We start from the raw sequence: 23,210 nt of genomic DNA, 5'->3' as shown, positions 1-23,210 counted from the left end.
GTGTGTATGCGCGTGGGTGATCAGGGCAGGTGTGTGTGCGCACGCGTGTGTGCGTGTGCGCATGGGCTTCCCTGGGATGGGGGAGGCTCTTCCCTGCCAAGGGTCATTTGCACCATTTGTGTGGCTACAAGGATGGAGCCTTGTGGGAAAACCCAGGGCCTGGGTGTATGCGGGCCCACAGGCTGCCCTGCCTAAGGGTGACCGGCACCAGGCCACCAGCCGCGGGCCCCTGCCGACGCGACTGGACACCATGAATTCTGGTGACAGTCGCTAGGCCGGCCTCCAGCAATGCTCCTTCCCAGGGTTCCCCAAGGCGACTGGCATGGTCAGGCCACAGTAAAGCACATGATGGGAACAAGGGCACGGAGGCATGGGCCTGTAAGGTCCAGAGTGCAGACCGGGTGTCCGGACGTCTCAGTAGGGGCCGTGAGCCTGCTCCAGGAGCTGGCAGGACACAACAGCTCTGAGCCCTCGGCCACAGCTGCGCCGTCCCCACGCCCACCGCGTTCCTGCCACTACTGAGGGCGAAACCCCAGAAGGGCCCCCCGTTAACTGCAGATGCTGCCCCCAGGTGCTGGGCAGGTCGCCCTTTGCTGCCTCTGAGGTGTTTCCATGGCAACGGCTGGGTGTCCTCAACAAGCAGGGTCCACCAGGAAAGAATTGAGGCCCTGAGCCCCAGGACTGCACTTGCTGCACCGGCCCCCGCCGCCCCCTCCCACCTCATCTCCAAGGTCCTTCTGAGATCTGGTAGTCACAAGGGGCTCAGGAGCTCCCTCAGTTGTTGGGGTCTTCGGCCAAGGCACACTGTACCCCAATTATCTTAGCTTTTCCCCCATAAACTGGAGAGAAACAAGACATGCTGGTCCGAACCTCCCCGCCCACCCCAAATAACAGCTCAGTCAGTGCTCCTACAAGAGCCAGACCTGCGGGAAGGGAAAAGGGTCCCCAGGCCTCACAGCTGGATAAAAGCCCCATATCTGCCGGATCTCACAGTGAGCACCCTAATTCGGAACCCACGGCTCCTGACAGGTCTGAGCTGGGTAGGGGAACAGAAGGCGGCCAGGCCCACCTACCGGCAAACGCACAGCAGCGGGCACCCCCAGAAGGCTCTGTGTGAGCAACAGCCCTCTTTCTGTAGGTGCAGAGAGGAAGGGGGTGCCCTGGGGTACAGGGCACTCAGGGCAGCTAGCGGGAGGAGGCCTGGCCTAGAAAGGGCAGAAACCTGCCGAGGCAGGACCAAGCCACAGGGGCAGAGAGGGGCTGGGGTGCACGACGAGGGCCAGGACCTTCCCGCTCAAACACCCCACTGTGCCCACCGTGCAAAAGCCTGTCACGTCTCTGGAAAACGCATCCAGGTCAGGGACTCTGGACTCACAAGGGGACACCCACCCCCGACTGACAAGCCTTTGCTTCCTAAAGGGCTGTGTCCTTCTACTGCCTTAATCTTTGCTTCCTGATGGTCCAGCCTGACCAGTTGCCCCCGTGAGGAGGCTCTGCACACCCCTGTCCCAAATGGAGACCCAGACTCTGCCCCGTGGATAGCATCACTGGGAGCCTGTATCTTCCAGCAAGGAGGACATTCAGGTTGGCAAAGCCAGAACCCCACCCACTGGCCACACCTGCCACAGGGCTGCCCAGGCTGGGAGCAACAGCCACAGCCAGTGACCAACCAGGTCCCCGGGTCACAGCAGCTACAGCGGCCTCGGGGGTTGGCAGGGTGACAGATATCACCATTTTCCAATAAACTGGAACACTAGAAAATAAAATCTTCCGTTAACAGTAACAAAGATAATGTGCGCAACAGCTTAACATGCAGTAACTCCAAGAACAAGATAATAAACATAACACCAAAAATGACCAAAAATGTAACATTTCAATGAAGAAGCCCTACAGCCCTAGTTGGGTAAGTTAGCAACTTTCTCTTAATCTTTAAATGTAGTTCCTACCCAAATTTCATGATTTTGTCTTGATTGTGACAACACTTATGTAAAAGTTCAAATGGAAAAACAAGTATGAGGACAGTGGGCTTCTTGGAAGAGGGTGGGGGCTGGAGGGCAGGAAGGAGCACAGCTGGATGGGGCGGGCCAGGGGCAGGGGGCTTGTGAGTCAGTTAAATTCCAGGTGGGTAAAGGTTATTTTCCAGAACAGTGTTCATCTGCGCTGGCTGTAAATGTACTCGTTAGTCACAGGTCAGACAAGGGCGCCGAGAGCTGAGCTGGTGGTGAGGAGATGGCTGGGGACAGAGAGGGGGCAGGGAAGGGGCGTCTGGGGACATGGAGGGGGCATCTGGGGACAGAGAGGGGGAGGCTGTGGGCAAAGATGGGGGCGGCTGGGGACAGAGAGAAGGCAGGGAAGGGGCGTCTGGGGACAGGGAGGGGGCATCTGGGGACAGGAATGGGGAGGCCGGGACGGGAGCGGAGAGGACGGTCGGGGGCGGCCGGGGACGGTCGGGGGCGCACCCCGCAGGCTCCCCCGGGGAGGGCGCCGCGCCCGCCGCCGGAAAGGGCAGCGGGGAAGCAGGACCTCCCCTTGCCCGGAGGCCCAGAGCCCCGCAGGACCAGAGGACGGCGCTGCACCTCCAGCCCGGAGAGACCAAAACGCGGGTCCCCGCGCCGGCAGCGGCCCGGGCGCCGCCCTCCCGCCCGGCCACGATCCTGGTCACATGACCCGCTCGGGCCAATCCGAGTGCAGCTTCCCGCGTGACTGGGCGGGGCCGGAGCACCTGGTCGCAGCCGGCCAGTCAGACGGCGGCGTGCGCGGCGGAGACCTACGGCGGCTGGTGAGGGCGGCCCGGCCGGACCCCGCGGCGCAGGAGCGGCCGCAGCCCTTCCCCTCCCGGCGCTGTACCCGCACATCCGCCTGTCACCCTCCGTGGTCACTGGGGTCGAGTGTCACTTGCGACCCGAGGCCCCAGGCAGCGGCGTACGGCGCCTGCCAAGGGCGGTCACAGTCGTCACCGCGGAGGCCTCCACCTGCCCCGCCCGCTCCCTTGTCCCGCGCCCGCTCCCCTGCCCCGCGCCCGCTCGCCCGCCCCGCCCGCTCCCCTGCCCCACAGGAGTGAGGCCCACTGCTGGGCTTACAATGGGCTCAGGCATCTTGGGAACAACACCCCCAGCCCCCAGCCCAGTCACGGGAGCCAGCGGGGAGGAGCCTCCTGCACTGAGACACGCCCCCTCCCATTCCTGGCCTGGTCAGAAGAACCAAGCACAAGGGCCCTCCACCTGCAAGCCAGTGGGGACGGCGTTCTCGGCACACACCTGAGCTGCCAGCACCAGCTTCCACTCTGCTCTGCAAAACAAAGCCATCTACCCGGGCCGTGGTTTCTCAGGAATGGGGGACTGGGAGGGAGGGGAGGGGCGTTTAATGGGGGCAGAGCTCCAGTGTTACAAGACAAGGGAGTCTGGAGACAAGGACGTGGGGGTCGCTCAGCAATCCGGAGCCGTGCACCTCCAGGTGATTACAACCGTGTGTGACTTCACGACAACAGCAAAACAACAACAAAAACCCGGAAAAACCGAAAACACTAAGCAGACTTTGTACCCAAGGGCCAGTAAACAGCAAGCTTGGGAGTGGCTGTCAGGGAGCCAAGGGCGGTCACAAAGGCGCCCCCAAAGGGCAGGGCAGCCACCTGGGAAGCAGCCCTTGCTGGGAAGAGCTGGTCCTGTCCCACTTTGCCTCCCATCGTGAAGTGGGGGCATCAGTGAACTCGGGGTGTTTACAGCTGCTCGACCCAGTCGTCCGTAGAGAGTGAACCCCACAGAGGGTTCACTGTGCTGTCAGGCATGGATGGCTGCACACACACATCTCAAGTAAGGCCACAAACGGGCACTTACAGGCTCAGCCACACACACTTGGAGCTGGCCTTCTGAGTCCTGGGGAGCTTCTGCACCGGGGTCACTGCTCCAGCCACCAAGAGCAGCTGGAAGGCCCAGAGCCCAGGTCAGTGACAGGCCCTTGGCTTCTCCACATTAAGATGCCCTGGGACTACAGCCCAGAGACCCTGCGGGCCTCATTAGGAGGCCTCGTAGGGAGCCATTCCAAAGCAGCTCGTGTGTGAGGCAGAAGTCTCAGCAGGACCTTGCCGGCGCACCACCGCTCTGCAGAGCCCCGTCTCCGCGACCTGCGGCCAGCTGGCTTTTCAAAGCTAGAACTGGTCAGAGAACCCAGAATCCTGGGGTTCTGCAGACACGGCAGCGGGGGCGTGTGTGCCGCCTAGCAGTGCAGAAGGAGCCTGAGGGGGACGACAGGGATGGGAGGAGGCAGGGGACAGAGAAGTGGCTGCCCCAGGTCAGCCCCCAACAGTGCTCATCCTCCATGTCTCCCCATACACGCCGCTCCTCCTGAAACCTGGTGAGGGCTGATGCCCTGCAACGCCTGACCTTAACCTAAGACCCACCCTGTCTGCCCCTCGACCTTCCCCACGCCCTCTGGAACCCCAGCAGACAGAATTTACAGTCGATTGGGAGAAGCAGGGAGGGCAGGGGGCAACTCAACCAGCAGATCTTAAAAGTACTCTCCTTAACGGAGTGTTTGAATGGGTTCCTGCGAAGGAGGTCATTGCTTCGGTTTATAATTTCCCAGGCCTGGGGGACCCAAGGCTGGGTGTCCAGACGCAGCTGCATGGAGAGGGGAACCAAGGCCTCCTCTGCCAAGCCTCCTCCTCTGCTCCGAAGAAACTCTCCACCCAGAAGTGACCCATCTACAGCAGGCCCACAAGGCCGAGTCCCGAGAGCTAATTTTAAACTTCTCAGAGTGCTCGTTAAGCCTCTTTGAGTTATAATTACCCCCAATCTCGAGATGCTACAAGGCAGCAATCAGGAAGTTAGATGTGGACAAGAGAGAACGAAAGGAACAGGGAGACGTCTCCGGCGGCGCAGCGGCCAGGATGAGGACACGGGCTCAGCTGCACTGTCCGCCCTTTCCCCCGCACCCCTGCAGGAGCAGCCTGACGTCAGAGGGTCACAGCGGCTCCGGGACACTGAATATCCGTGGCCACTCCCCCCCAGGTGCTTCTAAGGCACTTCCTGTGTGGCCTTGAGTGGGCTCCCGCCTCTGAGGAAAGTGGCCCCACCGCGGAGCGGGCGTCAGAGTCTCAAGTGAGGGGGCGTCGGGGTCTTGGTCCCACAAAGCCCCACAGCTGTGCCATCTGCACCGTCAGCTCCCAGCCGCGTTAGAGACCCGCAAAGACCTGGACAGAAGACCCCAGTGCTCCTGAGCGAGGCTGATACCCCACTCTGACCCCCCTCGTTGCCAGCCTGTCCACATCCCCCACCGACAGACGTGGGGGTCCCGGCCTCCCAGAGCCGGTGGGCTGCGGGGACGGTCCTACCATGGCCTCCTTGCTGGCTTTGTCTTACCTTCCCGAAGCTGCCCTTTCCGATGGCCCGAAGGATCTGGAAGTGGTCGAAGTTCACTGCAGAAAAAACAGAGATACACCAGGTGAGCTGGCAGGAAGGCCCAGGGCCCTCCACCAGCCCCCAGTGGAGCTGCCGTCCAGGGGCTGCCCCCCACCACTGCAGGGAGCCCTCCCCTGCACCCCGGAAGTGGGTTCTGGTGCCGGCGGGAGGCTCAGCTCAGGCTTGTGTGTAAAGCAGGGACGGCCTGAGCCAAGGCTGAGAGGTGGGTCCTGGGGGCCATGCTGTCTGTCCCTCTTCCCGAGCTCCTTGCAAGGCCAGGCCAACCCGCCCACAGACCACGCAGAGGACAGGGTGTGCCCTTTAGTCCCAGGCACCTAGACACCCCCATCCTGAGCTGTCCCCCACGCAGGAAGCCCGGAGCCTGCCCCCCACCCTCCCGCTGAGTCTCCCGTGGGGTTCACAGGGTGAGCTACGGGAGAGCCTGCCACGGCCCCGGGACGAATAATGGGCACTTTCTGAAGGGCAGTCCCCAGGCCTGTGGGAAACCACCCGAATCCTGACTTCCATTAACTTCCCCCAGACACAAGCCCCTCCCAGAGAAAGGGGTCGTTGGAAATGACAGCTTTACTAACTGACACGGTCCTCAAGGAAGATGCTCCCCGCCACGCACACAGGCCACGCACACAGGCCACGCACACGCGGTGCTCGGGGGTGGGCATCTGTGAGTGAGAGCAGTTCGGACGGGCTCTAGGACTCCCGCTTCACTCTGAACCTGACATGTGAGCTGCCCTCCACTGGTTTCCTTCCCACGGGCATCTCAGTGCCCCAGGCAGCTTGGACCAGCCTTGCTTCCCACACCTGCCCGCCCCCCAGGACGCGGCTCCCCCAGCTGACTATCACGCCGCCAGATGGCCCCACCTGTGCCCCAGGTCTGAACCCTCCCAAGTCCCTGTCCTCAGGTCTGGGCCCCCCCCCAGACCTGGGCCCCCCCAAGGTCTGTTACCTCCAGGCCTGTGTCCCCCCAAGCCTGTGGCCCCCCCGCCCCGGTCAGAGCCCCCTACAGTGACAGGTTGCTCCATGGCTCACAGCTCTGTTCTCTCGCTTTGGGTTTTGCAGTACCCGTTGAGCCCGGCTCCACTTCCAGAGGTGGGTCCTGGGCACTCGTGAGACGCCCCGGGCCCTGGACACCCACGACCCTGCAGTCAGTGCAGTCTGGGCTGCTCCCTGGGGCGGTGGGGGGGGCGACGAGGGCCCTGGCGTGCCACACGGAGAATGGCGCGTGGAGCCTGCAAGGGGCACCTGTGTGCGTGGCCCAGCGCGTGGCGTGGGAGGGCCCGCCTAGGAGTGGAAGGGAGGGTATTAGGGTCAGGCACCCTCCCCCCAGTGCCAGCACAGCGCTGAGGTTAGCCGGGGGCTCAGCCACGGCAATCACGGAGCTCAGAGAAAGGCAGACGCGGGACTCCGGACTTCCCAGTGGATGGAGAGGATGGGAGCAGAGTGTGTGTTAAACAGTAGGTCAGGAGCAGAGGAAATCCACACCGTGCCCCCCACTCCACTCTCACTCCCTGGAGAGTGAGGATAGCACAGGGAATCTGGGGGAAAGAGGCGGGCGGAGGTTGGCCAGGCACGGAAGTGGTCCACGCCGGCTGGCCCCGTGGCCTCTCCTGTGCCTGCTTCCAGGAATGGGAAGGGAGAGCGTGCACCCCACTGCACGGAGCCTGTGGCTTGGGGCACAACCATCCCCACTTCCTGAGACCCCAGGGCGGGAGAGGGCACAGAATGGGACTCCCGGACGGCTGTCAGGGCACCGTGTCGGCCACCTGGAAGCTTCACAGGGGAGACCTTGGCGGGACGGAAATCCCACACGTAGCTGCGGGCCACCGGGAGACCAGTGAGCCGGGAGGAGCCCCAGGCAGGCCCAGGACTGGGCAGGGTGTGAGTCCCACGGCGGCCGGAAGCTGTGAGCAAGGCTCTCCCGGACACACACAGCGACCCTGCTCCGAGGCTGGAGGGCATGCGTCCGGGGGCCTGTGGACACAAGTTGGGCGCAACGCCTCAGGTCCAGCTCCCTGTGACCTTGAGCTCAAGTCCTGGGGGTCAAGCCGCCGTCCGGCCTGCACACCCAGTGCTCCTCACAGACGGAGGTCAGCACCCCGGGGTCCTGCACGCGTCCACCCTCCCGTCCACCAACCACCCGTCCGTCCCAGGCAGACCTGCAGGCTTATGGTGCCCTGCTGCCCTGCACATGGCTCCTGGGGTGCCCCTGGACACCCCATCTTACAGACGAGGCTCTGCTTCTCTCGGGCCCTTCCGGCCTGGGCCTCGGCGCCGTCTGACTGAGGACTCTGGCTGTAGGTCTGCACGGGACACGGGGCCCCGCTGCGTGAGCCAAGGTCAGAGGCGACAACCACAGGCTGGGCCTGACCCGGGGGAGGGCAGCGAGGCGACCGCCCAGAGTGGGGCCCTCTATTGTGGGGAACCAGCAAACAAACATGGTGCCCGGGAGGAAATAAAGCGGCGGGGGTGCTATTTCCCAGGAGGTCTGGGCCCAGAGATGAGGAGGTGAGCGGGGGGTGCCCGGACTGTGGCTGGCGGAGAGCGTCTGCTGCGCCCCTGCATGGATCCGCGTCGCCCTGCGAGCCGTGGACATGCTCCCCTCCCCTCGCCGCCGCGAGACACCTCTGACGTCACAGGCCGAAGGAGAAGGGAATGTGGCCCCCACGGTCCTGTGGCTTCTACGCCGCCTTGTCAGGAACCCAAGCGCCGCAGGAGGGAGCCCTGCTTCCAGGAGGCGGTCAGCTGTGCGCTCAGCACCCACCAGAGCCCTCCTGCCGTGCTCTCCCGGGTACAGACGAATATTTAAAACACAAAGGTCTAAGAATATTTATTCTTCAAGGAAGGCTTTTATGCTGCCTAGTTGGCAATCACAAAGCATGGCGTTGCTATGAAAATAGGTCACCTTGGGGCACCCGGGGGCTCAGAGGGTGAAGCGTCTGCCTTCAGCCTGGGTCATGGTCCCGGCGTCCTGGGATCGAGCCCCATCAAGTCCTGGCTCAGCGGGAGGTCTGCTTCTCCCTCTGCCTCGCCTCTCTCCCTGCTCATGCTCTCTTTCTCTCTCTCTATCTGTCTCAAGTAAGTCAACAAAATCCTTAAAAATTGTTTTTTTAAGAAAAAGAAAATAGGTCATCTTGATGCCGAATGATGGGGAGCAGAGGGAGGTCCTGATTCTCTCTGACCAGGTAGAGGAGTGGCCGCTGGGTCCTTCACGAGGACGGCTGGTGTGCCCCAGGATCACCTCCAAGCCCAGTGATCCTGGCACCATCTCTCCACGTGCTGGTGTAAGGTCCGGCGCCCACACAGAACTCCCACGGGGACTCTGGCGTGATTTCTGAGGTTCTTTGCCGCTACCGAGCTTCGTGAGGGGACAGAGCACCCCCGGGGAGAGAGGAGGGGCTTTCCTGGGAGTGCTGTCAGCACTCCCACGGCCGTGTTCCAGTGGGACTCATGCAAATCATTCTGGTTTCCCCAAGACCCGACCTGACTTGACCCTCCAGCTTGGCCACTGGGACACGAGTGGCTGGAGGGAGAGAGGGGAGGGCACCCCCAGAGTGGGAAGCTGGCCTCACGCCATACACGGCGGCAGACAAAGCCAAGGGGTGACCCTTGTGCAGATGCCCCAGAATCCAAAGACAGCGTTAGGTAATGTCTGAGCACTGCGGACTCCAGCTCCGCACTCACCCTCAGTGGGCAGAGGGGCGACCCAACAGCAAGGTCTTAGGGGCGCCGTGGGTCCCCGTGAGATTCTGGGTTTGGAATTTAGCCCTTTCAAAAGCCGGTGCCGCCAGCGAGGAAAGCAAGACAGAAGGTGAGCCCAGGGAGAGTAAAAATAGAGCTGCTGTTACGTGAGTCACCGCTGCTGTTACAGGGGACACGGTGCCCGCGCCGGGGGTAGGGGAGGGGAGCCCGTGCCCACCTGGGGGCCAGCTTGCTCCTGACACCCACGGCCCACATCCTCATGCCGCCAGGGCCTGGGCAGTAGGCCCCGTGGGGAAGGTGACTGGCCCATGGCCACGGGACAAGTCCCTTCCCCCTCGCCTCCCTGTCCCCCTTGCCTCCCCCAGGACAGGCCCAGCCCTCCACGCATCCTTGGTGAATTCCATACCGGAAGTCGGGATTTATCTGGAAAGCTGCAATCATAAGTCAAGTGTCACAAGAAGCTGAAATTCATTCAGAAGTTGAGGACAATTTGTCAAACAACCTATGACCCAGAAAACTCCCACAGAAAATCATCCAGTCCAGCTGAGGCCGGCACCCGTCCCCTCCCTGCCTCCGCAGGACACACGGGCCTGCCGCTATGCGAGTAGCCACGAGACGGTCTCCTCCAGCACACCACTGAGGCCCTAACCTGCTGGCTGCCATGGGCCCTCCATGGCCACCAGCTCACCCCACAAGCGGCTCACACCATGAGCTGGACACCGCGCCCAGCCCTCCATGTCCCGACCCCTGCCAGTTCTCAGAGCCACTCAGCAAGAGACGCTCCTTCTTACAGGCGAGGAAAGAGCTGGGGAGCATCGGCCAACTCTTGGGGAAGGACCACGGGCCCCTCAGGACACAAGAGACGGGACTGTGGGGAGCCAGCACCCCAACCCAAAGACCCAGGCCTCAGAGCCTGCCCTTTCTTCCTCCTGGGACACTTCTGTGCCCCGCTGCCTCCCGGGCACCTGCTCAGCCCTCAGGCCCTTCTCCAGGAAGCCTGTGCTGGGCCCTCTGAGCACTCAACATCCAGCCCGTGCCCGCTCGTCCCCATCCCCCCCGCCATGGGACACCAGCTCAGTGCCCAGCCCAAGGTCGGGGAGGGGGGCAACATGCTCACACTGGCTCTTCAGGAACAGACATGATGAGGGCGTGGCGCCAGCCCAGGGACCATGCTGAGGCCTCGGGGGCTCACGTTCCTGAACAGTCCCTCTGCTCATGCCCAGGAACGTGCCTGGGGACCTGAGTGACTGGAGGCCAGAAGCCAGGCAGTCCTGGCGCCTTCCCACCCCCAGGCTAGACCGCAGAGGAGACCGCCCGCACGTCTGCCTACAGGAAACCCTCAGCCCGTACCACCTCCAGTGACAGCTCCCCAGACCCACACGGTTTATCCTGGGTCGGGCCAGCTCCCACGTCCAGAGCTGTTGACAACGGCGTCCTCAGCCTTCATGAACGGGAGATTAGGGCAACAGCCAGATTGACAGAGCATCTCTGCCGGCTGGGGTCCCGTCCCTCCAGGGCCTGCGGGGGAGGCTGTCTGCACAGGCTCCCGCCACCTCCCGTGGCTGTGGGGGGCATGCCTCCCGGGGGGTGCCCAGTGAGGTCCTGCTGTTCAAGGTCCCCCACCCCTGGCCCCTCCCTGTCCCGGGTGCTTAGCCCCAGGTCCACCATCAGGGACGGCCTTGAGTCCCTCAATAACACCCTGGGAGCTCCCAGTTCAGCCTCAGGACTCAGGAGCTGGTTGGAGGCTGCCGCGGCTCAGCGTGGGGGTGGGCAAGGAAGGGGACAAACAGGCAACTGGGCCCTGAACCCTGAGGCAGCTCTGCCCAGCCAAGCAAACTGGCCCCTGGCCCAGCTGCTGACTGGACCCTGCTCTGTCCTCTCACTCTGTGGCACTGCCAGGAGACCCCAGCCTGTGTGTGCCCCGGGGTTGGCATGTATGTGCCTCCCCGGTGCTCCGACAGAGACTCATGCTCATGCCCCCAAGGAAGGGGCAGAGTGAAGCCAGGACCAGCTGCCCCCTAGGCCTGTGTCAGCAACATCTCAGCCTGCCCAGGGAGCAGAGTGCAGACAGTCCCAGCGAGGTCTGACCCGGGGGCAGACAGTCAGAGCTGGCCCCAGAGCTGGCCGCAGCTACCCTCCAGAGGGGCTCTGGCCACATGCTTGAGTCCACCAGAAGGCTGGCTGCCCGTGGAGGAATCGGGGGGTCCCAAGTCCCCAGGGGAACAGAGGGATTCCATGGAGAGAACTTAAAGATCAACACTTGGTGGGAAATGCTTGGCTAGGCCAAGGGCCAGAGAAAGCCCAGGCCCTCTGTCTGTCTTTCCATCTGCCTGTGTGTGCCTCTGGGCTTGGATAATGGCCCTGCCGTGCTCCCTGCCACCTTCCCCACAAAGAGGGGCCTCATGGGAAGAGGCCTCAGAGGCTGGAGCACGTGAGCGCCAGGGTCCCCAGGCCACCAAGCAGCGGTGCCCAGAAGGGAGACACCCCTGTTACCAACCCAGCCTCTTTTCTGGCTCCAGGAGAGGCCCCAAAGTTGAGGCTCCCATGCTCTGGGGTATCTGTCAGCTGCCCTGAGGACTTGGAGCCCAGGTTGCCAGCATAGTGTGGGAGCTTGGCAGCTCGCTGCTGCTGACACTGTGGCATCCGACGGCACCCATAGCTGCCAAGTCAAACACCCACCACGCAAACCCAGCCACGCGAGCCCAGCCTTGCCTGAGAGGCCCAAGTGGAACTCCTGGCCACAGAGGCCTGAGCTGAGGAAGCCCCATCTGCAGCCCCCCAGGAATCCCCGGCCCGGCACATCCCTCCCTGCCCCAGAGCCCACAGCCCCAAGGCCAGCTGCTGGGCCTGCAGGAGGATGGGCTCGTGGGTGAGACCTGGAGGGGAGCACCCAGGGGCTGGTGTGACCAGGCCCAGCTCATACTCCCTGAGCCATGGGCCAGATGGCCGGACGCACCGGACAAGTCGGCGGACACGCAGAACCCTGCAGCGAGCCCCAGGAGGCAGTGCCCATGGTCTCGCTATGAAGTTCAAGTACAGCGAGGCCAAGTTTTACTGTGTTCTGGCTTGCTTAGTGAGAAGGGTTTTCAAAAGGGAGGGGAATCATGGCCCCAAAATGCAGCTGGAGGGTGCCCTGCAGGGAGCACGAGGATGGGGCGGTGGGCAGCGTTGCAGCTCGGGCGGGGGCTGGGTCCATGACACGGATGAGAACTGCGTGTGGGAGAATCAGGAGATGCGGTTCAGGACTTTGGCCTCGCCCGAGGAAATGCACGTGGGCCGGGACCCTACTGGACGCGGTGGCATTGGGCAGGGCCCGAGGGAGCAAGCTAAGAAGGAGGGAGAGAAGGGAGGAGGCGGCCCGGGGAGGCATCCACCGTGAGAGATGCACTGCGGTCAAGGTGACCCACGAAGCAGCCAGAAGGTGGAAAAGCCCAAGAGCCCAGCAGGTCTCTGACCAACCCCAGAGCGTCTTAACGACTCCATGAGGCAGTAAGAAAAAGACACAAAACAACAGAAAACAGTCACCTTCACGAACAGGCACCTCGCAAAAGATGCCCATGTGCCAGCTCAACACGGACGCCAGCGCGACGTCTCAGGGAGCAGAGGGCTGAGAGAGCGGGACGGCCCCCACATCCGAGAGACCAGCCTGAGCCAGGGAAGCCGGCCACGCGAGCTGGCAAGACGTGAGCCGCCGGAGTTCGGCTACACTGCTAAGGGAGTAAAGCAGAGCTCGGGGCACCCCAGGGCCCGGCTGAGACACACCCACAAATACAGACACGCGCCCACCAGCCAGCACGCTCAGAAATGCAGAACAGTCACAAACGGGAAATTCCCCACATGCTCGACCCTGCAGAATGGGTAACAGGGTGATCTGTCCGCAAAAGAACCCCAGGCACAAAGATGACGAGGGTTCCCACCACACAGACCAACCACGGAGGCTCTCTGATTTCACTTTTGAAAGCTCAATTCTAATAAACATTCCTTGTTGTAGAAAAACATGCATTTCCCAGTTACTGGCAGCAGAACTGAGTACATGTCCACTGCTCACTGTCACGTCCATCTGTCCTCTTCCCTGGCGGGGCTGGGCCCACCTGGCCCGACAGGGACAGACAGACGGAAATCTGTTACTGTGCTGGGTTTACCTACTGCTCTCTGCGGTCCTCCGTGGCCCTGGGGCCATGCTGGTGTGCACATTCACATCTGCGAACAAGACATACCACGGGTGAAGAAGCCACAGCGTCAGAAGTTTTCAGCTCGACGTGCCTGTGTCAAGAGACGACGGTGGAAGAGAACAAAGTGTATCTAGAGTAGGAAGAAGGAAATCAGAGAGACAGACTAGGAATATCAACAAAACTGAAAGTTATTTTTGTGATTTCTAACATTGACAAACCTTTGGAAGACTGATTTTTTTAAGATTCGTTTATCTATTATTTTAAAAAAGAGAGAGAGAGAAAGCAAAGTGGGGAGAGGCACGGGGAGAGACAGAACCACAAGCTGACCCCACACTAAGCTGCGAGCCTAATGTGGGGCTCGATCCCACGACCCTGACTTCATGACCTGACCCAAAACCAAGAGTCAGTTGCTTAACCAACTGCGGCACCCAGTTGCCCCAAGACCAGTTTGTGTTTTTTTTTTAAAGAGAGAAAACACAAACATTAAGAATTTTACAAAGATCATGTCATTATGGACCCCACACGCATCTAAAGGATAATTAGAAAGATCATGAACAACTAACTTTATGTCAATAGATTATATTATGTGGACAAAATGGAGAGATTCCTTGAAATACACAATTTATGAAACTAATACAGACAGAACACACCACCTGAACAGTCTCAGGTCTGCTTTTTCTGAAATAATGTATTCATAATCAAAATCCACCCTCCAGAAAAGATCTCCAGCCCAGATGGCTTCACTGGTGAATTCTTTCAACTTTTTAAGGAAGAAACAATACCGATCTCACACAAACTCATTTAGAAAACAGAGAAATTAAGCACCTTCTGACTTGTTTTATGAGATCAATGTTTTTCCGACAGCAAGGCCTGATAAGGCTATTACAGAAGAAAGTTACAGACCAATATTTCCTCAGAGCATGCATGCAAAATCCCTTAACAAAATATTAGCAAGTTAGCAGCAGTATAAAAAATATAACACACTGCAACTGATGAGGTCCATGCCAGGAATGCAAGGTTGGTTCAACTCTAGAAACCAATGGCTCACAGTCCTTGCAACAAGAGGATGAGAAGGAACCCAGGACCCCCTCAGTAGATGTGGGAGATGCACTTGACAAAACACACGTGCGTTTGTGATGAGGGCTCTCTGTGAACAAGAACAGAACCTTCCAATGGTCAGACGGGACACCCGACCGTCTGCAGCTGAGACCACGTTTAACTGTGGCAAGAGAACACTTCCTCCAAGCCGGGAACATGGTGAGGCTGCCCATACTCATCATTTTGTCTAGTGCTGTGCTGCCCTGGCCAAAGGCTTAGGAGAAGCAGCTAAAAATAAAGAATGGAAAAGACTGCATAGCAGTCCACGGAAAAGGTCCTGAGGACTGGACAGGCCGCATCCGAGCTAACACGTGAATTAGCAAGGTCACATGATACGTGGTCTATACCTAAAGTTTTTTGGATTTCGAATATAATATCAACAAACTACTGAAAAATGAGATTTTCCAAATCGCCCTTGTACCAAGGTCATTACATATGCAGGAATATGACTAAGAAGGATGTGCAAGACCCACACATGAAACCCTGAAACACAGGAATCATGGAGGACCCACATAAGCGGAGAGGGGCCCCAGGTCCCGGGTTGGCACTGTGGGCAGGAGGTGGCTCCTTCTTTCCAAAGGTGTCTATAGAGTCAGTGGGATTCCGGTCAAAGCCCTAGTTAGGTTTTCTTTGTTAGAAATGGGTGGGCAGACACGAAAATTTAGATGGAAACGGAAATGACCTAGAATAGTTTTAAAAATCCTAAAAAAAAAAAAAAAAAGCAAAGTTGGAGGACTTGCATTACCTGATTTTAAGTCTTTTTTTTTTTATTTATTTTTTTTTTAAAGATCCTATTTATCTATTTGACAGACAGAGATCACAGGTAGGCAGAGCAGCAGGCAGAGAGAGAGGGGGAAGCAGGCTCTCTGCTAAACAGAGAGCCCGATGCGGGGCTCGATCCCAGGACCCTGAGATCATGACCTGAGCCGAAAGCAGAGGCCTATTAACTCACTGAGCCACCCAGGCGCCCCTGGTTTTAAGTCTTAACGTAAAGGTACAGTAATCAGGACAGTGGGGTGCAGTATGGGGACAGGTGCAGGGCAATGCGAGAGACGGGTCACCACATACTAGTTTTCCCAAAGGTGCCGACGAAGTCTGTGCAACAATGTGGGCCTTTCACCATGAGTATCCATGAGGACAACTCCTAACTGTGCCCCCCCATGCTATGCCCAGCAACCCATTCTAGGCGGACCGCAAACATACACATGAAACAGTTCCTGGAAGAGCAAACATTTTTGCAACCTGAAGCAAGGCAAAGATTCCTCAGACGTGACGCCAGAAACACCAGCCACAGGGAAGTGAATGAACCGTGCTTCATCCCAATTAAAAACGTCTGCTCTCCAAAAGCTACTGCGAAGGCATAAGAAGTCAGACACAGGAACACAGGAGCAATGTGTGCAGACACACACGTCCAAGCAAGGGCTTGCAGCCAGGTTGTGTAAACAACTCCTGCCAACCCGTAAGAGAATGACTGCCAGTGTGAAATGAGAAGCCTTGGCTGGATGTTCAGAGAGGGGGACGGAGGAGAGGCCAGCGAGCACAGGAGAGGCCAAGCATCAGCATTCACCGGGGGTCTGCACCTCCAATCCAACAGGGTCCATCACAGCCCAAAGCACAGCCCGTGCGCTAGACTGACAACCCCAAGTGTCGGCACGCACGTGAGCGGCTCAGCCCCCTGCTGCTGGTGCGGATGGACTGCGCCGGCCCCTCGGCCGCCTCCCACGGGCGCGCAGGCGCTCTTACCATGCACCGCTGGACGCCGCCTTCCCAGCCATTTCCCGGGAGAAACCAAACAGACGTGTCCGCAGCGCCGTTCTCGGCAACCTTATCCATAACGCCACATACCGGAGACAACCAAAGGTCCCCCACAGGAGAGCGGATGGGGACTCTGTTATATCACCACCCAAGGCTCCTCAGCAGTGTTCTTGTGCAAAGAGTCAACTACTGACCCGCACGGACACAGATGAACCCCAGAACACTGCATTCAACGAAAGCCGGCTTTAAAGGCGCACGCACCGTACGGCTCCACCACACAGGTCCGAGGACGGGCAAAACTAGTCCAGGCCGACGGAAGCAGCTTGGCCCCTGGGGCCAAGGGGCTGCCCAGAGCAGAGCCAGAGGGAGCTTCCTGGGAAAGCACAGTGGGTTCTGTCCTGGGGGTCCTGGTTCCAGGGGCAACCACGTGTCTCCAGGCTTTGGGTCTCTGCATCTTACCGTAATCACACCCCTCCCCCGTACAAATACATCCAAAAGAGATGATGGCTGGTATGCAGAGGGGGTGTTTTACGTATCCAGACAGTGACACTGCAGGACAGAGCTACTCCCCGCATGAGTGCAGGAAACGGGGGTTCAGAGCCGCTCAGTGACTGGCCATGGCCACCAGCAGACAGAGCAGTGGGTCAGAATCCAGTCCCAGGATCCATGCGCACCTGTGCCCAGGGGCCTAGGGGACGGGCCAAACCCAGGACGTGGAGCTGGGGGGGAGGGTGGTGTACGGAGCGGCTCATTCGTGGTGGGGGTGGGGAGTTGGTCAGAAAGGCTTTCTGGAGGACACGGGTATTTGGGCTCAGCTGTTGGGAAGGGGCTCCAAGGAGAGGGCCCACGTGAAGCCTATGTCATGGGGGCAGGGCTGGTGGGGGGACACCCAGAGGCAGAACCAGCAGGCCTGACTGCCAGTCCTGGGGCCTGGAGCTGAGGGGGTCGGCCAGGAGAAGCCCTGCTGCTACGCCAGCCAGCCGCAGATGCCCGGTGGGAGCAGCTCCACTCTGAGATGGCTCCATCAGCCGCGGCGGGGGTAACCCGCACAGCCTGGCACTTAACCTCGGGACCAGCCTGGGTGGACACGGAACCACGGGCCTCCCCCCTCCACCCCAGGGGCTATGCCCATGCCGTGCGCCCCAGGCTCAGCGTGGACAAAACTCAGCAGCCTCACCCAGGGCCATGCCTCTGCAGAAGCAGGGTGCTGGGTGCTGTCTCCTTCTGAGGTCCTCTGAAACCTGGCCACAATGGGAGAAGTTTGCCTAGCGCAAAAGTCGTTATTATTCTGGAGCACAATGGTACACCTCCGATGGCACCTGTGTGTCCACGTGCCTGTGGGTGAGGCTCCGTGCCTGTGCGAGTATGTGCATGTGTACAGGTGTCTGTGTGCGTGCATACGAGTGCTTCTGTGTGCCTGCGGGGTGGCTCCGTGCACGTGTGTGGTGTGTGCGTGTCTGGGTGAGTACGTGTGTGTGCGCCTGCGGGCCAACTCTGGGCGTGTGTGTGCGTGTGTCTATGCGTGTGCGTCTTGTGCTCGTGCATGTTCATGCGTCTGCGTCTGTGTGCGCATGTCTGTGCGTGCACGCGCCCGTGCATGGGTGTGCGTGCACGTGTGTCTGCGTGCTGTGTGTGCACGGGGGCCCCACAAGCTCTCAGACTGTGGCTTCACTGAGCAGCTGGCCCCAGTCTCAGACACAGGCGGCTGCTCTGGGGTCCCAGCAACACGTCCGCTGTGGGAAGGAGAGGCAGGATGCAGAGGCCGGCGGAGCCAGACCTGCCCCTGGAGAGCGGCAAGTCCCGCGTGCGGAGCCGCTGGGGGCGGAGGAGCCGGGGAAAGCTGTCGAGGGAGCGTGAGGCCTCACAGCCGTTTATCACCCCCGCCACCCGCCAGAGCTGCTGCTGGGCCTCGGGCTGGCGGCAGGACCGAGTTATCCCCATGGCAAGACGGCCCCTCGCCGAGTGACGAGAGCCACACGCCCACGGCTCAGCTCACACAGCAAGAGCTGCGCGCCCCGGGCGGCCACGGAGCTCCACCCACCCAGGGTGCCCGAGCCGTCCCCAGGCAGAGTTGGGGCTGCCCCGGGTCCCCTTCAGCTCCACGGCCCCAGCATCAACCGTCAGTTAACATCCTCCATAGTCCCTTACGCGTCACCAAGAATCCGTGACCATCCTCCCAGCCTTCTAACGGCTCCCGAACGGATGGGGCTCCGATGGCGCCTTCTGTGTCCCCAGCCCCTTGCCTCACCCAGAGGGCAGCCTCCAACCAAGACAGGAGCTGCTTGTCCCATAAGGCGCCCTGAGGTTCAGCTCCGTGACCCTGGTGGATCCAGCCGGGGTTGAATCTGGTGCCGCCCGAGAGCCTGTGGAGTGAATGACAAGGAACCACGGAGTGAGTGAGTGGGTGGGAGGCATGTTTCTGCCTGGGGTCCCAGGGCCGTCTTCCCCAGCACGGCCCGTCTGGCCACCACCAGCCAGTCCACCCCCGAGTGTGGCCATGCTGAGACCTGGACACCTCCCAGGGTCCGAGTGTCTGGGGCGGAGGGACTGGTCTGGGGGCTCCGTCGGCCCAGGGAGTGGCTGACAGGCAGCCCCGGCCCAGCGCTCAGCCGAGGGCAGCCCGGCCTCTCAGCCAAACGGAGCCCACGCTGCGTTCACATAAACAGAAGCAATGTAACATCGTCAAGGAAAAGCTGCTATTTTAAATTCTATCTCCCGGTAAGTGCACAGTTTTATGTCAGACCTTTTCTTTGAAAAGAAATTTGCACATTTTTGATGGAAAGTCAAGATTTAAAGATTAATAAGCCACATGGTTGTTTGTTGTGCAGGAAATGAGTGTTGACAAAGCCTTTTAGCAGGCTCTCGGGGCTGACACGCCAGGCTGACGTTTACCCAAGGCTCGGGAACCTGACGGAGCCTGGCCATGGAGCCGCTCCCTGCCCCTTGTCCAGGTGAAGGCTCACCAGGTCCTCAGGCCGCTTCAATCCCAAGGCACCAGCCTGTCCACAGAAGGAACCTGAGCACATGCCAGCCAGAGCGTCATGGGCCCAGAGCAGGAGGGGCCCTTGGACCTCCCTACAGCAAAGTCCTCTCTGGCATCACAGCCAGCACTGGTGCCCACGGCCAAGAGGGAGGTGAGCAACAGTGGAGGAGACCCATCCCTGCTGGAGAGGTCACCCCGGCGCCGTGGGCACAGGCTCGCACACCGAGGAGAGCCCACTGTGGCCTGTGAGCCCCACCTCAGAGTCCAGTGTCCCTTCTTGTAGCTCAACCTGTTTCCCCTAACACACTTCCTCCAGCAACGAGAGTGCACATACCAGCAGACCCTGTGTGGCCAGACCTGCACCCCAGAGCCAATCGTCCACATCCATGATTTTAAAGATGTATTTATTAATTGGGGGGAGGGCAGAGGAAGAGGGAATCATGAACAGACTTTGCACTGAGCACAGAGCCCAACGCGGGGCTCGATCTCACAACCCTGAGATCATGACCTGAGCTGAAATCAAGAGTCAGACGCTCAACTGACTGAGCCACGTCCCCTGCATCCCTGATTTTAAATTGGACAGCTAGGGGTTTCGGGGCCACTGGACCGCCACACGTGCCCCCGGAGCTCACCCAACTTGTCCTCCTCTGGCACAGACATCCCCTCACACGACCCGTCTCCATTAGAGGCACCATCGCCTCCCCCCAGCCCAGCTCCTCTGGGAGGAAGCAAAGATGCGCTGATTGTGGGGACTGGGGAGGTTACAGGAAGTCCCATCTGTCTGGAAAATCCGGGTCCCAGCCCCTCTTGGGGGCCTCCTTGCACGGGGGGAAGCCAGGAAGACAGAGACCCCGCAAACATGGGAAGAAGCCAGAAGCTACCAGGAGGGACCCCGACATGTACTGGGCAGGCAGCAGACCCTGTCCTGGGGTCTCCCCTACCCCGCCCCAAGTGTGGGCCCCCACTTCCAGTCCACAGGAAACCAGAGGGTGGAGTACGTGTCAGCAGGGAAGGTGTTCATGGAAAGACACAAAATGGTGAACCATGAGGAGAGTCACAGGGCCGAGCAGCCTGGGGTCAGCCCCATGACAGCCCTCCGTGGACCCCTGGCTGGGGACGAGGTCAGGACTGCCGCCACCCTGGGCTGGTCCCAGGGCCTTTAGCTGGGGCCTGTGTGTGTTGAAATCCTGGAGTGCGGCCATAGGCAGGGGCATCCCCGGCTTCTGCTCTGGCCTGGTCTGCCCAGCCGGCCATGCCGCACCCCCGTGCCCGAGATGCTCTCCCCACTCTGGCTCAAGAGCTCAGACGGTCATCCTAGGAAAGGGTGGGTCTATTTTTGGCTCAATTGAGTAGAATTAAAGAAAGGCATTATTTCGAGACAGAGCACAAGACTTCTGTTCTCCTTCATGTTTCTAAAAATAAGAACCAGAAGAACTGAGTGGCGCCGGGAGTCTGCCTCCTCGTGGGAGCCCCAGCTTGAGGTTTCCAGGATGGGAGTCTTGGCCGGGATCCGAAACCGTGCGAAGGTGGGACGAGGGCGGCCAGGCCTGTGCGGCACTCTCAGGAGCCTCTAGGAAAACAGCCTGGCTGCCCATGTCCGGGGGCCTGGGCACAGTGTCAGCCTCCTGTGGTTCCTGGAGCAGCGAGGTGGCCGGTGGCTGTGCCCGGTCCATCGGAAATGTCGGCCTCCTGCCTCCCCACCAGCCGAGCGGGCTTCTCCCTGCGAGCAGGTGTCGGGGACCCGGCCTCAGCTCTGTGCCCACAGCCTCTGCTGGACGCCAAATGGGGACCCGAGACCCCGAGTTCCTTGCTGCCCTGGGACCCCTGGGATGACTCCACAGGCACCAGTCCTGACCTGGAGGGGACTGTACAGGGTTACGCTTCGGATGGAACAGGTTTCTCCTCCCTGTCCCGTGCATTTACACACACACACACTCCTCTCAGCTGGCTTCTTACCTGGGCCTCAGCACACACCTGCCTGACCGTCTGCCCCATCTGCCCTCAGTCCTGTCAGCAGGGCCGCCCGTGCTCGGGCCAATGGGGATGAGTGTCCTTCTCCTCCTCAGCACATAATCAATCATGCACGTTGATGGTGCAGAAGGAGGGAGGCTGCAGGTACATGGCCGCATCCCAGATCCCTCCAGGGATCGACGGCAGCGGGGGTCCCCCAGGGGGCAGACCCCTTCCACAGGGACCTCACCCTCTGATACAGCTTCCTACTGTGTTTTAAAAGGGGTCCTGGGGGCACCTGGGTGGCTCAGTGGCTTAAGCCTCTGCCTTCGGCTCAGGTCATGATCCCAGGGTCCTGGGATGGAGCCCCGCATCGGGCTCTCTGCTCAGCGGGGAGCCTGCTTCCTCCTCTCTCTGCCTGCCTCTCTGCCTGCTTGTGATCTCTGTCAAACAAATAAATAAATAAAATCTTAAAAAAAAATAAAATAAAAGGGGTCCTGTGAGAGGCGTGGTTCGCAACCGAACCGACAGAGACAGACGACTGCACATGGCGAGTGGAGAGAGACGCCGGCATCGGGAGCTCCAGCGGGACAAAGGCCATCTGGTCAGCTTGTGAGGAGGAGAGACAGGATGTCTGAGCCTCCCTCGGACCTTACGACCAAACAAGATCCAAACACAACATGGTGGGCACCAGTGTGCATGAGTGTGTGTGCACACAGCACACGGACAGGCACACACACACGCACACACGTCTGCATGCATACAGGCACACACATGTGTGTGCCCACACTGACATGCACACGCACACATGCATGTACACACGCACGCACACACTGAACCTAGGAGAACTCCATGACGGTGACAGTGAATTTGTCTGTAATTCTGCAGCACGAGAAGCCGACTCCAGACACCACACAGGAAAGGCTCTACCGTTGGTTTAATCACATGCAGAGTGTTAAAGGCTCAGTGCACGACACGTGAGCAGTGTAAGCCGACTGCAGGCTGGGAAAGGGCGTTTGCAAGGAGTGCGACGAATCAGGGCACATCTGGGGCAGCACAACGTTGGCACCTCTACGGTTCCGTGAGAATTTCCTCTACAGGTTAGTGAGAAACCCAGCTGGCCAGGAGGAGGCCGGACGGGCAGCTCAGGCTGAGGCCGTGCCCACCTGTTCTCAGGTACGAGTGTCCGTCAACAAGACAAGGGGATGGCGCGTGACTCGCCCAAGGGAGGGTCTGGGTCCCTCACGGGCTGGAGACGGTGCAGCGGGGCTGGGGTCCCTCGTTCTCCCGGCAGTGGGGGAGAGGACCAGGCCTTCGGGGGCCGTCAGCACAGACCCAGACCCAGGCCGCTCCCACCCCTCCAGGTGACGACGCCAGTGCTGTCAGTTCCCGCGGCCGCGAAGCCCACAGAGTTCCATCGAGGTCTGAGACGTTCAATACCCAATGGTCCCAACAGCCCAGGCACCCAAGCCGCAGAGCGGATGGTCGTGTGGACATAAAAACCGGGTAGACTTCCGTGCAAGACGGCGCTACCCAGAAGGAGGGTGCTCGCCTTCTATGATGGTGTGAGAGCCCTGTGCTGGCAGCTCCTGCCATGTGAACGCGCCCCCCCACCCCACCTCAGAGGCACGCGGGTGTAGATGCGGAGCCCACGACGGAGGCTGCGCCCTTCCTACTTCCCTGCATGGCTTTCACGTCTACGTCCTGCTCACCAAGTCCGTTTTTGCACCAATAAGGATTATCTGGGTGTGAGATTATGGGTTTCTTTTCTTCTCTATGATTCTCTGTTTATTAAAAAAAAAAAAAAAAAACGAACAAACCTGTTAAATGTGACATAAAAATAGGCAGTGCACAGCTATTCCCAACTCTGCTGCCAGCCCTCCCCACAGGGTAGAAGAACACAGCTGAACGGGCCCAGAGTCGGGCTAAAGTTGGGGGACGAGCTCGGGGGCAGCCGGAACCGAGACCAGGTGCAGGAGGCTCAGGGGCCACAGACCCAGGGCAAGAAGCCGGTGTTAGGCAGGGCTCCTCCCATGCCAGTCCAGCCCGGCGGGTCAGGCCCTCGGTGCCGAGACGGGAGCCACCGGCAAGAGCACAGTCTTGCATCCACGGGTCTGTGCATCGCACCGAGAAGGGGGC

At 60.1% G+C, this 23,210-nt stretch overlaps 1 protein-coding gene across 1 annotated transcript in view; it reads right to left on the bottom strand.

Moving 5' to 3' along the window:
• STK32C (serine/threonine kinase 32C) overlaps positions 1-23,210 on the bottom strand; it is a 68,006-nt gene that overhangs the window by 22,999 nt on the left and 21,797 nt on the right. Inside the window, exon 2 of the mRNA XM_032882055.1 lies at positions 5,358-5,413. Coding sequence (XP_032737946.1) covers positions 5,358-5,413 — 56 coding nt within the window. The remainder of the gene's footprint in view (positions 1-5,357; positions 5,414-23,210) is intronic.

This window comes from Lontra canadensis, unplaced genomic scaffold (assembly GCF_010015895.1).
Source record: "Lontra canadensis isolate GAN:19392208 unplaced genomic scaffold, GSC_riverotter_1.0 scaffold79, whole genome shotgun sequence".
Taxonomy (NCBI): domain Eukaryota; kingdom Metazoa; phylum Chordata; class Mammalia; order Carnivora; family Mustelidae; genus Lontra; species Lontra canadensis.
The sequence above is the reverse complement of the archived record's forward strand: the minus strand, read 5'-3'. Positions and strand labels throughout refer to the sequence as shown.